The sequence below is a fragment of the Orycteropus afer genome, unplaced genomic scaffold (genome assembly GCF_000298275.1).
Source record: "Orycteropus afer afer isolate SDZICR_OR568_19922 unplaced genomic scaffold, OryAfe1.0 scaffold00134, whole genome shotgun sequence".
Lineage (NCBI taxonomy): Eukaryota > Metazoa > Chordata > Mammalia > Tubulidentata > Orycteropodidae > Orycteropus > Orycteropus afer.
In genome coordinates, this window is record NW_006921721.1 from 4,693,881 (window position 1) to 4,708,591 (window position 14,711).

Below are 14,711 nucleotides of genomic sequence, written 5' to 3' on the forward strand. Positions count from 1 at the left end.
TTAAAAAGCTGGAATTAGAAATACTATTTGACCCAGCAAGTCCATTACTAGGTATATATCCTAAAGAAGTGAGAGCCAGGACAAGAACAGATATATGCACACCCATGTTCATTGCAGCACTATTTACAACAGCCAAAAGATGAAAACAACCTAGGTGCCCATCAACAGAAGAATGGATAACCAAACTATGGTACATACATGCAATGGAATACTATGCAACCCAAAAGAATAAAATAGAATCTGCAAAACACCACATAACATTGATGAACTTGGAGGAGGACATTATGCTAAGTGAAATAAGTCAATTACAGAAGGACAAATATTGTATTAGTCCATTATTGTAAAAAGTCAAGGAAAGGTTTGTACATGGAAGGAAATTTTCTTTGTTGGTTACCAGGGGTGAGGGAGGGGAGGGGAGGGAACACTGTTAGATAGGTAGAGACAAGTATTGATATGGACGAAGAGAATGGCAATGTACCAATGTGAGTGATCTACACAGTGGCACTGAGGAAGAGGAAACATAGAGAGGTGCATGGGAAGTACAGGCAACATAGATGAACCCTTTTTTGCACACATGGTACTATGTTGTCAGTGATGGCAAACATTGATATACAGGTGGATAGGTAAGTGGACAGGCTGAACCATTAGATTTGTCTATGGAGGGGGGAGTGTGCCCAAGACCATGTATAGGATTGGAAGACAATGTTTCTACAAGTGTATTTGTGTGTTCTGTAGGAACTCCCAGGTAGACAGTAGAGCTGACAAGGAGCAAGGTTATAGTCACTTCTTGGCCACAGCCAGAGGGAGTGAGTAGTTGGACCTGTGGGCTTGGGACCATAGCCGCAGGGGGAACATCAAGCTCAATTGGCATAAGATACTACACAAAAACATTGTTCCACATCCTACTTTGGCAAGTAGTGACTGGAATCTTAAAAGCTTGCAAGCGGTTATCTGGATGCAACAATGGGTCTCTCCTCATCTAGAGCAAAGAAGAATAAAGAAAATGAAAGACACATGGAAACAATTAGCCCAAGCTACTGGTACACCATGCAATCCTCAGCCTGTACAACCATACAATCAGAAAAACTAGATGGTGCCCGACCACCACTGTCAACCTCTCGGAAGGGGATCTCTGTAGGAGATCCTGGATAGAGTGCGAGAACAATGTGGAACAAAACTCAAAATCATTTAAAAAAAGAAAAACACCATGTTTTCTGGTCTGATAGAGCCTGATGGAACCACTGCAACTATGGCCCATAGCTGCCCTTCAGGTCTGGAATTGAACCCACTCCTGTGGCTTCCAGACAAACAAAAGACAGGTACATGAGCTGAACATTTACATGAGGTAGATACACTTCTTGAGAGATCAATCATGGGAGAATAGAAGGACTGTGTATGCACAGGGAGACAGCTTGTGGGGGGCAGGAGTGCATGGAGGGAAGGACACAGGGAAGAGGTAATTATGTGGAGGAAGTGGGAAGGGAGCTGTTGCATTGTGGGAAATTGCAGTCAATGTCATGAGACAAAGTGTATTTGAGCTGCTGTATGGAAAGTGAATTTGCTCTGTAAACTTTCACCCACATCACAGTAAAAATAATAATAATAATAATAAAAGATCATACTCAAGAGGGAAAAAAAATCCATCACTATTGCAACTCGAGGCTCGAACTTTTTCTTCAGCTCTTTCAGCTTGAGAAATGCTGAATGTGTTCTTCCCTTTTGGTTTACTAATTCCAGGTCTTTTCACATTTCATTATAATACTTTTCTTTGTCTTCTCGAGCTGCCCTTTGAAATCTTCTGTTCAGCTCTTTTATCTTGTCATTTCTTCCCTTTGCTTTACCTACTTTCCATTCAATAGCAAATTTCAGAGTCGCTTCTGACATCCATTTTGATCTTTTCTTCCTTTCCTTCTTTTTAATGCTTTTTGCTTTCTTCATGTATGATATTCTTGATGTCATCCCACAACTCATCCAGTCTTTGGTCACTCGTGTTCAGTGCATCAAATGTGTTCTTCAGATGGTCTCTCAATTCAGGTGTGATATAATCAAGGTCATGTTTTAGCTCTCATGGACTTTTTAAAATTTTCTTCAGCTTCAACTTGAAATTGCATGTGAGCAATTGATGGTCTGTTCCACAGTCAGCTCCTGGCCTTGTTTTGATTGATGATTTTGAGCTTCTCCATCGCCTCTTTCCACAGATTTGTAGTTGATTTTATTCCTGTGTATTCCGTCTGGCAAGGTCCATGTGTATAGTCCCCCGTTCATGTTGTTGAAATAAGGTATTTGCGATGAATAAGTCATTGGTCTTGCAAAATTATAACATGCAATCTCCAGCATAATTTTATCACTAATGCTGTAACTTCTGATGTTTCCAACTTTTGCATTCCAATCACCAGTAATTATCAATTCATCTTTATTGCATGTTTGGTCAATTTCAGACTGCAGAAGTTGGGTAAAAATCTTCAGTTTCTTCATCTTTTGCTTTGGTGGTTGGTGCATAAATTTGCATAATAGTAGTATTAACTGGTCTTCCTTGTAGGCGTATGGATATTATGCTATCACTGACAGCACTGTACTTTAGGATAGATCTTGAAATGTTCTTTTTGACAATGAATGCAATGCCACTCCTCTTCAATTTGTCATTGCCAGAATAGTAGACCATATGATTGTCTGATTCCAAATGGTCAATAGCAGTTCATTTCAATTGACTAATGCCTAGGATATCAGTCTTTATGCATTCCATTTCATTTTTAACAACTTCCAATTTTCCTAGATTCATACTTTGTACATTCCACATTCTGATTATTAATTAACATTTGCAACTGTTTGTTCCCATTTTGAGTAGTGCCCCATCAGTAAAGTCTGTCTTAGTCTCAAATCATCCCAGTCTGTCTCAGTCTGGAAGCAGAACCAAAACCTGTCTACCATGGGTGACTGGTATTTGAGTATCAGTGGCATAGCTACCAACCTCACAGGAATACTCAAGCCACCACAGTACAATAAACTGACAAAATCCACATCAGGAGATTACTTAAATTGATTATGGAGCCTTCATACAAATGAATGTTCTCTAAAAGAAGTCCCGTTTCAAAAGTTATGTAATAGTATGAGGAAATGTTTTTTTAAATGGAAAGTCACAGGACTCAGAATGATATGTACAATAGGATTCCAGTTGGATATAGAAGATATGCATAGAAAAAGGCTTAGAGAAAATTGACCCAAAACGTTAATAGTGGCTATTTCTTTCTTTTTCTTTTTTTTTTTTCAATTGTGATTTGGGTGCAAGTTTACAGAGCAAATTCACTTTCCATATGGCAGTTCACATACACTTTGTCTCATGACATTGAATACAATTTGCCACAATGCAACAACTCTCCTCTCACTTCCTCCCCATAGTTACCTCTTCCCTGTGTCCTTCCCTCCATGCACTCCTGCCCCCTGAGCTGTCTCCCTGTGCATACACAGCCCTTCTATTCTCCTATGATTGTTCTCTCCAAGGAGTGTATCCATCTCAGGTAAATGTTCACCTCATATGCCTGTCTTTTATTTGGCTAGAAGCCACAGGTGTGGGTTCAATTCCAGACTGGAAGGGCAGTTAGGAGTCATAGTCTCAGTGATTCCACCACGTTCTATCAGACCAGCAAAACTGGTCCTTTTTTTTTTTTTTTTTCCCCAAATGATTCTGAGTTTTATTCCACATTGTTCTCACACTCTATCCAGGATCTCCTACACAGATCCCCCTCTGAGTGGTTGACAGTGGTAGTCAGGCACCATGTAGTTCTTCTGGTCACATAGTCATATAGGCTGAGGAACGCATGGTGCATCAGTCCCTTGGACTAATTGTTTCCATGTGTCTTTGGTTTTCTTCATTCTTCTTTGGTCTGGACAAGGAGAGACCCATCGTTGCATCTAGATGGCTGCTTGCAAGCTTTTAAGATCCCAGTTGCTACTCAAATAGTGGCTATTTCTTAAGGATGAAATTACAGGTGAGCTTTAGTTATACCCATTTTACAGAATGGGAAAATGAGGCTTGGGGGTTTAAGCAGTTTTCCCACAGTTATGTAACTGGAAGAACTGGCCTGGCTACCTAGTCACCCATCATCACCTCCCCTCAACCAGCAGGAATGAGCTCCTACTAAGAGCCAAGCAGTGCCTCTCTCAAGGATCTATGCTCTAAGGAAGAAAAACAACCACCAAAATATCAAACCAGCTGCTGTCAATTCCAGGGCATGGTGACTCCTCGTGTGTCAGAGGAGAACTGACACAGGGTTTTCAGGGGCTGATTTTTCAGAAGTAGATCACCAGGCCTTTCTTCTGAGGCACCTCAGGGTGAACTCAGACCTCCAGCCTTTTGTTTAGCAGCTTAGGGCATTAACCATTTGCATCACCCAGGGATTCCCTATGACAAAACCAGCCTCTAAACTTGTGCTCTCTATGGTGGTGCAATAGATATGCCACCACAAAGGTGCTATGGGAGCTATGAGAAGGACACCTAACCAAGTTCTGTGTAGGGGAGGATGCCTGGAAGATGCCCTGGAGAAGGTTTGCCAAGCAGAGTCACAGAGGACAAGCGAAAGTCAACCATTTGGAGAACAGTCCTGAGACAGAAGAAACAGCAAGAGCAAACATATGGCGGTATTAATGCTAGTTCCATGTTCCAAAAATAGTGGGGTTGATTGGTAGAGGATCTGTATAGGAAAATAAGGGGACATATGTTTGCACAGGTAGGTGAGGTCCAGTAACAAAGGACTTCAATCGTAGGTTAAGGAATTTGGATGTTAAAACAATATGACCTAACAGTTCTACTCCTGAAATACATGGGGTCACCATGAGTCAGAATCAATTTGACAGCCACTGGTCTGGTTTTTTGCTTTGTGGTAGATTATTGTTCATTAGTATTGATCCCCTCCTGTCCATCTCTGTTGAAGGAGTATACTTTCCCGATTCTTGACTTTGGGCTGGTAATATTACTTGCTTTGGTCAACTGGATGTCAGCACGTGTGAAGCAAGTCAGGGGTTTTAAATATGCTTACATACTTGGGTTTCTGCCATTGCCATGAGAAGTGCATACTCTGGTCAGCCTGCTAGTCCAAGGAGGATGAGTGACATTTGGAATATACCCTAGACCAAACCTGCTGCTTAAAGCCACCCAGCTGAGCTACTGAAGAATCAGCAAAATATATATGTTTATTGTTGTATGCCTTGGAGATTTTGGAGTTATTATGTAGCAATAGCTGACTGATACAACCCTATCCTAAAAATGCACCAACAGTACCACTCTGACACACACAGAGCCAACATAAGTCAGAAGTGATTCATTCAAAAGCAACCAGTTTATAACTTGTTGGACTTTGTTTCAAAGGTCCCTGGGTGATGCAAACAGTTTGCACTCAACTACTAAAGGTTGGTGGTTGAGCCTTCCAGAAAGGCCTGGAAATCTGCTTCTGTAAAGATTACAGCCAGGAAAACCTTATGGAGCACAGTGTAATTCTGACCCACGTGGGGTCACTGTGAGTCAGAATCAAATCAACAGCAATGTTTTTTTTTTATTTATTTTTCATGTTAGCAGGTGATTCACAGACTTTTATTTCAGGCTACTTCTGACCCTCTGCTTCCTCCTTTGTAAAATCTGTAAAGTTGTGAGGACTGAATGAAATGATCAAAGAAAAGCAATTAGTGCAGCCACTGACACGTGGAAAGTGCTCAGTATGCACCATTATTATTCTTGAGGTGTTTCTGGACATTGGATCACTGCTTTGACCAGCAGTTATCATTGGGCAGGACGAGGTTCCAGGGACTAGAGAGCCCGGGTGATAAAAAGACCAGTAGCAGAGCACTGCTGTATGCTGATGTGTGTCCTTCTAAAACGACTTACAGTGAACTCCCCTACCTTCTGCCAAAGAGTCAAGGCACCACTGCCTGTTTATTACGTTCAATTAAATTGATGCTGCAGCTGTCCCAGAGAAGGGAGAATCAGTGTCTTCATCTTGTGCCCTGTGGTGTAAGAACGGCTAAGATGTGGGTGAGAGTTTTAATCTGCTAACGCTTAGGCGGTGGCAGGCTGCCAGCAGAGCACTTAGCACAGCCCCCGTCCTGCCCATCTGTCTTCACTCCTCACAGACTCTTACTGCCACTGAATTCTAACAGGCAAAATGGATATGAGTCCAGAAGACCCCACACCCAGAGGTGAGAATAGCAACCAAACAGAATCTGTCTCACGAGATCACTTCACCTCTACTGGTTCATATCCCAAGAAGGCCACCCGAGCAGATCATGCTGTCCCTCAGGAGGGTACCCTGAAAACCTCTCCATCCCCAACTCTACACCCACTGAAGATGGATGTTGTTGTTAGCTGCCGTCAAGTTGGCCCCCAACTCATTGTGACTCCATGAATATGGAATTAAACACTGCCCAGTCCTGCCTCATCCCTACAATTAGCTGTAGATCAGCCATTGTGATCCATAGAGTTTTCATTGGCTGGGTTATGGAAATAGATTGCCAGGCCTTTCTTCCTAGTCTGTCTTAGTCTGTAAGCTCTACTGAAACCTGTTCAGCATCATAGCAGCTTGCAAGATCCCACTGACAGAGGGCTGGTGGCTGCACATGAGGTATGCTGGTGGGGAATCAAACCCAGGTCTCCCACGTAGAAGGCAAGAATTGTATCCAAACTTTATCTAATTCATACATTATGAATCATCTATTTGTATTCTATGAATAATATACCATGAATGTACTGTGATGTCTAAAAAGGGCTGTGTGCTGGCACAGGCTCAGAAGATATCTTGCATTTAACCTGCCAGGTGTTCAAAACCCTCAGGATAAGGTGAGAAAGTCTGCAAGTATTGGTGTCGCACTGCTCTCTGTCAGGAACCTACTGATACTGGCTGGGGCACTGGAAATGTTTCTAGAGGCCCAACTGAATCTTAGAAAATAGAAAACAACCTATCCCACATTACATAATCTGGCTGGGAAAATATGTTTCATATTAGAAAGGCAGCCAGCAATTTCCTAGGCCTCAGACAGAGATCTGGGTTTTTTATTTGGCTCTGGACCTGCCTCAGAATGACAATATTTTAACCTCTGTATCTCCTCATCTGTCCCGCAAAGACGCAGTCAGCTGCCCCCTCTGCGTCTGACATGCCTCTTTGTATATTGTACTGTCTTTCACTCTAGAGATGATGAATAAATATCAAAGAACAGGAATGACTGTGCTTCTCAGGAAGGCTGGAGAGATCAAGAAAATGTTTCTAACCCAAATAGGAAATGAAAATGAAGAGATATCAAGGTCCTCAGAATAAGGCTGGGTGCATACACAGCTGCAATGTAACAGGTCATATAATGAAAGAGGCAGTTCTGTTACAGTTTATTGTCCCTGCCCACACTTTCAATTAATGCAGACATCCCCAGATTGTCCTCTTCTTGTTAAAAATTTATGTGGTGAAATACATACAACAAAACATTTTCCATTTCAGGCATTTTTACATGTTTACTTCAATGACATTAATTATGTTCACCAATTTTTTTCCATCACCCTTAACAGAAGCTCAGTGCCTTTTAAGCAATACCTCCCCATTCCCTGCTCCTCCCACCCCTCCAAAACCAAAAAACCAAACTCACTGTCATCAACTTGATTCTGACTCATAGTGACCCCCATTGGGTTTCCAAGGCTGTAAATTTTTATGGAAGCAGAATGCCTCATCTTCCATGGAGCAGCTGGTGGGTTTGAACCACTGACTATTTGGTTAGCAGTCAAATGCCTTAATCACTACACCACCAGAGGTCCTTTATCCCCATGCCTAGCTCTCCCCTAAAAAAAAAAAAAAACCGTTGCCATTGAGTTGATTACAACTCATAGAGACTCTGTAGAACAGAGTAGAACTGTCCCGTAGGGTTTCCAAGGCTGTAATCTTTACAGAAGCAAACTGCCTCATCTTTTTCCTGTGGAGCGGCTGGTGGGTTTGAACCACCATCCTTTCAATTAGCAGCAGAGCTCTTAACCACTGCACCATCAGGGCTTCCTAACCTCTCACCCTTGCTAAGGAGTAATACATTTTGGTTTTTATGCATTTGTCTGTTCTAGTATTTCATGTCAGTGTGATCATATAATACTTGTCCTTTTGTGGATGACTTATTTCACTTAGCATAATGTTTTCAAGGTTCATCCATGTCGTAGCATGTATCAGAACTTCATTTGTCTCTATGGCTGAGTAATATTCTATTGTATATATATATATGTACCACATTTTGATGGACACAGTTTGTTTCACCTTTTGGCTATTGTGAATAGTGTTGCAACGAACACTGGTGTGCATATATCTGTGTTCCTGCTTTCAGTTCTCTTGGGTATATAGATATATCTAGGAGTGGAATTGCCAGGACATGTGGTAATCCTACGTTTAACTTTTTGAGGAATCCCTGAACTGTTTGCTACTACATGGACTGTCCTCTTCTTGATCTCCATCCAAAGCCTTTGTTTCCTTTAAGAAGCACCTGAAGTCCTGGTCTATCCTCCCTATGGCATGACTGGCCTCTCCCCTTGCAGTGCTCCCTACATCACAAAAATAGGAAGAGAAAGGAAGAGCTAGGCATCGAAGAACACGGGCAGTGGCGGCATAGAGACTTAGGTTCATATTCCAGCTCTTCAACGTGACCTTGGGCCACAACTTCTCTCAGTCTGCATTTCCTCATCTGTAATGTGTAGGCAGGAATACTTCTTCATACGGTGGTCATGAAGGGGTCACTATGAGCGGGTCCAACTCGATGGCAGTGCATTTGTTTTTGTTTGTTTGTTTGTTTTTGGTACAATGCTCACTAGTGCCATACTCTGTACAATGTTGCTGGATGGTGGATGGTGAGGGGGCAGGAGTTGTTGATGGGGCCCCATGCTAGGAAGAGTCCACATTTAAACATTCTGCTGTTGCTGTCTTAACCTTCTTAATAAATTGTGAACAAGGGGCCCGCATCTTCCTTTTGCACCGGGTCTTGCTGAGCAGCTGCCCAGATGAGCCACTTTATGAGTCTCTGCCCTGCAACAGAGTTACAACCAAAATGCCATATGCCCCAACATTTTGGTACCTTCAGCAATGATACCACACTTGGGACAAAGGCAAAGACGAATCTGTTTTGTACTCAACAAGTACCATTTCATAGCAAGCTTCCAGGTATTTGTAAAAAAGCTTCTTCCCCACTTCTGACATCTCCTTCCTCATGGAGAGAGCGCTATTAGTGATGCTGTCTGCCTCTGCCTTGTCCCCTCTACCCTGGGGAGGTGGAGTGCTCATCTGTAGTAAATTCAGTAAATTTACAAACAATAAACTGGGCATACTTGACTCTGCTCCTCTCTCCCTCTTCTTCCTGAAGAGCCAGGGACAGAGTGTCTGTCTGTCCAAGCCAGCACTGGCTGTGAGAGGTAGGTGAGTCTAATCCTCAGGTTCAATATAAGGAAACCATAGGCCCTCACACTGAGCCCAAGCCCGCCCTCTAACTAGCCGTATCAGTGCCAGCAATGCTATTTTGACCTTCATATGTTATTCAGTGGTCTGACTCCTCAGTGACCACCACAGCCAAAGCCTTGCCACCTATCCACCTATCTTGTGACATAGCAGAAAACTTAATTAAAATGCCTTCTTAAAAGCTTGACTTGCTATGAGGAAGCAGTACTGGAGAGAATCTTGGATGCATTGCATTTCCAAGCCAAAAGGTACAACAATAATGTACTCCAGACCCCTTGTTTCAAGAAAGAGAAAATTCAAAGAGGTTAAAAGGCTGAGACATTGGTCTTCAGACTTTAGGATGCATCAGAATCATCTGGAGGGCTTGTTAAACAGATTGCAGGGCTCCACTCCCAGAGTGTCTAATTCAGTAGATCTGGGGTAAGGCCTGAGAATATGTATTTTTAATAAGCTTTCAGGAGCTCTGGTAGCATAATGCCTAAGGTATTTGATGGCTAACCAGAAGGCTGGCGGTTCAAACCTACCAGCCACTCCTCAGAAAGAAGGTTGGGCAATATACTTCCATCGTGATACTGCCTCAGAAACCAAAGGAGGGGGGCTATGAGTTGGGTCTGACTCAATGGCACATAACAACAACAATAAGTTCTCAAGTGAGGCTAATGTTGCTGGCCCAGGAACTCCACTTTGAGAACCACTCACCTGGCATAAAATTACGCAGCCCATTGCTGAAGAGCGGGAACTGAACCCAGGTGTCCTGTGTTCTAGCCAAGTGCCCTCTTGGTCCATCTTCTTGGCTAAGGGTTGTGGCTTCCACAGCTTTGGCTGCACTTTCTGTATTTGGATTCTCCATCTGATATGAACTTGCTCTCCTCTCCAAAACAATGTCTATAATGAGCCTTGAGCTTCCTAGGAAAAAATGCTTTAACAAGATTTAGTATTCTGGCACTACACATATTACAAGGAACATGTAAAAAGACAGTGCTCTATGAAGAAAAGCAAGGGCAATTAGGAATAAATTTAAAGTGAATACAGCAATGCTAAGGACCAAGAACTCAAAAAGTTTGTCAATATTTTTTGTAAAGTTAGTCTCTCATCTTTAGTCTCATCTATTCTACGTCAAGGGATCCATGGTGGTGCAGTGATTAAGCACTTGGCTGCTAACCATAATATCAGTGGTTCAAAAACACCAGCTGCTCTGTGGGAGAAAGATGAGGCAGTCTATTTCCACAAAGACTTACAGCCTTGGAAATCCTATAGGGCAGTTCTATTCTGTCTCATAGGGTCACTAGGAGTCAGGATCAACTTGACAGCAGTTTGCTTTGGTTTGAGTATTCTATGTTCATTTTGTTAAAAACAAGAAAATGGCTTGTATATACCTAGAATATTGATTGCAAAGTTTTTTTCAAGTCTATCTTCTGTGAGTTGTCTTTTATTGATCATGCAACCTGCATTATTAATCTAGAAATTACAGTTCCCATTTCAAAAGAAAGAAAAACAGGGCCAAAGAACCTAGTTCCAAGACCTACACCTCCGTCACCTCCAGCCCCAATGGCTGTTTCCCCAATAACCATGGTTCTACTCTGCTATCTCTTCTCTCCAAACCCCATCCAGGAAAAGACAACTTGGGCAGAAGTCCAGCTGTAAACCTGTGCAGAGACCTCCAATTAAGAGAGCTTTACCAGGCCACCTCATGGACAATAAAGTGCTCTGGGAATTTGTTTAGACCAGCCCTGTCCAGCAGGAATAACGTGACTTTAAATTTTCTATAGCCATATTAAAAAAGTAAAACGAAACAGGCAAAATGAATTTTAATAGTGCATTTTATTTAAGCCAATATATCCAAAATAACATAACATGTAATCAATATTAAAAAAAAATCAATGAGCTTACATTATTTTTTTCATACTTAATCTTAGAAATCTGATGATTTTTACACTTACAGTATATTTCAGTTTGGACTAGCTACATTCGAGTAATGAGGGCACTGGTGGATCAGTGGTAGAATTCTCACCTTCCATGCAAGAGATGCAGGTTTGATTCCTGGCCAAGGCACTTCAGGTGCAGCACCACCTACGTGTGGGTGGAGGCTGGTGCACCTCTGTGATGCTGAACAGGTGAGCAGAGTGCCCAGAGTACGATGGACTAGGAAGAAAGGCCTGGTAATTTACTTCTGAAAATCAGCCAATGAAACCCTATGGAGCACAGCAGTCCGCTCCTCAACAGATCATGGGGCTGGCACAGGACAGGTGGCAGTTAGTTCCACTGTACATGGGTTGTCATCAATTGAGGGCCAACTCAACAACAGCTAACAACATTTCAAGTGCTTAATAGCCATACTGGACATTGCAAGATCAGACTTATTCTGGTTACCTAGTGCCGCTCTGACAGGAATACACCACAAATGGGATGGCCTTAGCAAACAGGAGTTTATTCTTACAATTTGGAGGTGTTAAGTCCAAGTTCAAAGTGCCAGGCTCTAGGGGCTGGGTGAAAGCCCCTCAACCTTGGGGTCCAGCTCTGCCTCCTGCTCCAGGCTCACTGGAGGTAGAGGCATTTCTTCACTCACACAGCCATTGGCTGCTGAGGCTGAGAAGCCCCAAGGTTGACAAATAAAAAGGCACAGTCCCAATGTTACCAATCCACACGGCAGGTGATAACTTAAGTCCACTGTAAGTCCCAAGGTCGGCATAGCATAGCAGGCTGCTGAGCAACAACACAGCTACATGCAAGGTCCAAGTGTGCCAAAGGCTAGAGACCATTCTCAAAGCTTCTCCTTATATACAGGAAGCAGACCACATACCCAAAGGCGGCTACCCAGCTGCTCATGGTAGATCCCACCATGGAGCTGACTGCCAATCTCCTCATGGGGATTAACTACCACCAGCTGCCCAACCACTCAACCAGGCCCAGCCAAGTTGACACACAAACCAAACTACCACAAGACATTTGCCCAAACAGACATTCTAAAGCACATAAAACTACTGGGATAGCAAAGCAGCTTAACTCCAACTTCAATACCTGGAAAGGGCTTATTGGGCAAAGACACATCTTCCCGCCTGTGTCCTCCAAGACTCTCTGTGGTATTTCATGCTGAGTGTGTCACTAAAGGCTGTGCTGTCTGCAGCAGGCATTCTTTGAGACTAGGCTTTCTTTCCCCCCCACCCCTGAGCCTCTAATTTTAATATGCCAACCCTCAAATCTACAGAACTCAGGAATATAGATATACAAAGAGTCATTTTATGAAAAATGGAACAAACTTAACTCCAATGCCTCCCTTCACCCTTCCCAAAATACCTACCTAGTAGACAGCCACTAGGTAGGAGAGTTCCCCACAAATCTAACCAACATATTGGGTCCCTTCTAGAATCAAATACATGAATTTGAATACATGAACAGGTCTAATCACAAAAGATTCTTGTGAAGATGTACCACATGGACATGCAAACACATATACCAGTCTACATCCTCACAGATGAAAAATGTACAAGCAGGAGAGTTATCCTCGACTTATATTTTACAGAACTACCAGAACATTTAGTTTATGTTCCTACTTGAATTTCTCAACAAATTTCAAGATTTTCTTAGGATCAGGTAAGTCCACGACATGCAGATAGATGTTCTAAACCAGAAAACAGAAAGTTATACAGCTTTTAAAAATGTATCTATAAACTGGTATCTTTTTAATAATGATAAAAAAATACATGTACACTGTTTTCAAAATGCAAATAGTTAAAAATGATACAAAATGGAAAGGAACAGTCTCACTCCTCAAAATATACCATTCTTCACAGTTTTCTTATGACACAACCAGGAACATTTTAACAATACAGAAACGTGTGTGTGTGTGTGTGTGTGTGTGTGTAAGTGTATGCCTTTCCACACAAACAAGATCAGATTATACGTTGTCCTACACTCTTCTTTTTTTAACAATATGTCTTAGAGATATTTTTATTATATATAAATGTACTTTATACCCTTTAACCAAACCAGTGTTGTTTAGTAGATCCTGACTCATGGTGACCCCATGTATCTCTGAGCAGGGTTTTCTATGGCTGATTTTTCAAAAATAGAGTGCCAGGTATTTCTTCCAAGTCACCTCTATGTGGACTCCAACCTGTGACCTTTTGGTTAGCAGCCAGGTGTTTGTAACACCCAGGGATGACTCCTTATACTCTCTTGTTGTTGTTGTTATGTGCCGTCAAGTCGGTCCCAACTCATAGCGACCCCTCCTTGGGTTTCCGAGGCAGTATCACTACGGAAGTAGGATTGCCCAACCTTCCTTCCGAGGAGTGGCTGGTGGGTTTGAACCGCCAGCCTTCTGGTTAGCAGGCAAGTGTCTTAGCCACTATGCTACCAGAGCTCCTAGTAGCCGCATAATATGACATTTTATGGATGTGTCATAGTTTCCTGCTGCCAAACATTTAGGTCAATATTTTGCTCCTCAGACAATATGTAAGTCACATTATAAAAGATCGCAACTTCCTCTGTCACTCCCAGCCCTTACTTATGATGCTGTGTATTATGGTTATCACTGGACATAGCTGCCTCCTTCAGTAGACTCAGAACTCCTTGATGGAGGAAACATCTCCAGTGCCTCCCTTCTCCCTTATGATGGTGCACGGAGAGTCATACACACAGACGACTGAAGTTGTTCATTGTTTATAACTTTTCCTCTATGCCCAGCATAGTGCCAAAAGATGAGCCCTTCAGAGTGGAAGGTGCTCAGAATATGATTGGGGAAAATCTACCTCCTCAAACTAGAGTCAACATTAATGACGTGGATGGAATAAAGTTTTCAGGACCTTCGTGTGCTGATGAGGCATGACTCAAAGTGGGAAGAAACAGTTGCAACCATCCTTTAATTATTGGAACACAGAATGTACAAAGTATGCATCTAGGAAAATTAGAAGTTGTCAAAAATGAAATAGAATGCTTAAAGACCAATATTCTAGACATTGTTGTTGTTGTTATTTGCCATCGAGTCGGCCCCAATTCTAGACATTAGTGACCTGAAATGGACTGGTATTGGCCATTTTGAATCAGACAATATGCTAGGAGCAACAAATTAAAGAGGAATGGCATCACATTCATTGTCAAAAAGAACATGTCAAGACCTATCCTGAAAAAATTTAGGGGCAAATTTAAGGGCCCTAATATATGGCACAAATAGACTATCAAGCATAATTCAAAATGCACAAACAGCAGAACAGAAACCAGATGATTGGGACCTTCTAAAAATTAAATTTTTATGTGCTTCCA

The 14,711-nt window shown here is 42.2% G+C and overlaps 1 protein-coding gene across 1 annotated transcript in view; it reads right to left on the reverse strand.

Moving 5' to 3' along the window:
* DHRS12 (dehydrogenase/reductase 12) overlaps nt 1-14,711 on the reverse strand; it is an 87,445-nt gene that overhangs the window by 50,756 nt on the left and 21,978 nt on the right. The window contains 2 exon segments of the mRNA XM_007945248.1: nt 10,829-10,910; nt 12,979-13,071. Of these exon segments, the coding sequence (XP_007943439.1) occupies nt 10,829-10,910; nt 12,979-13,071 (175 nt within the window).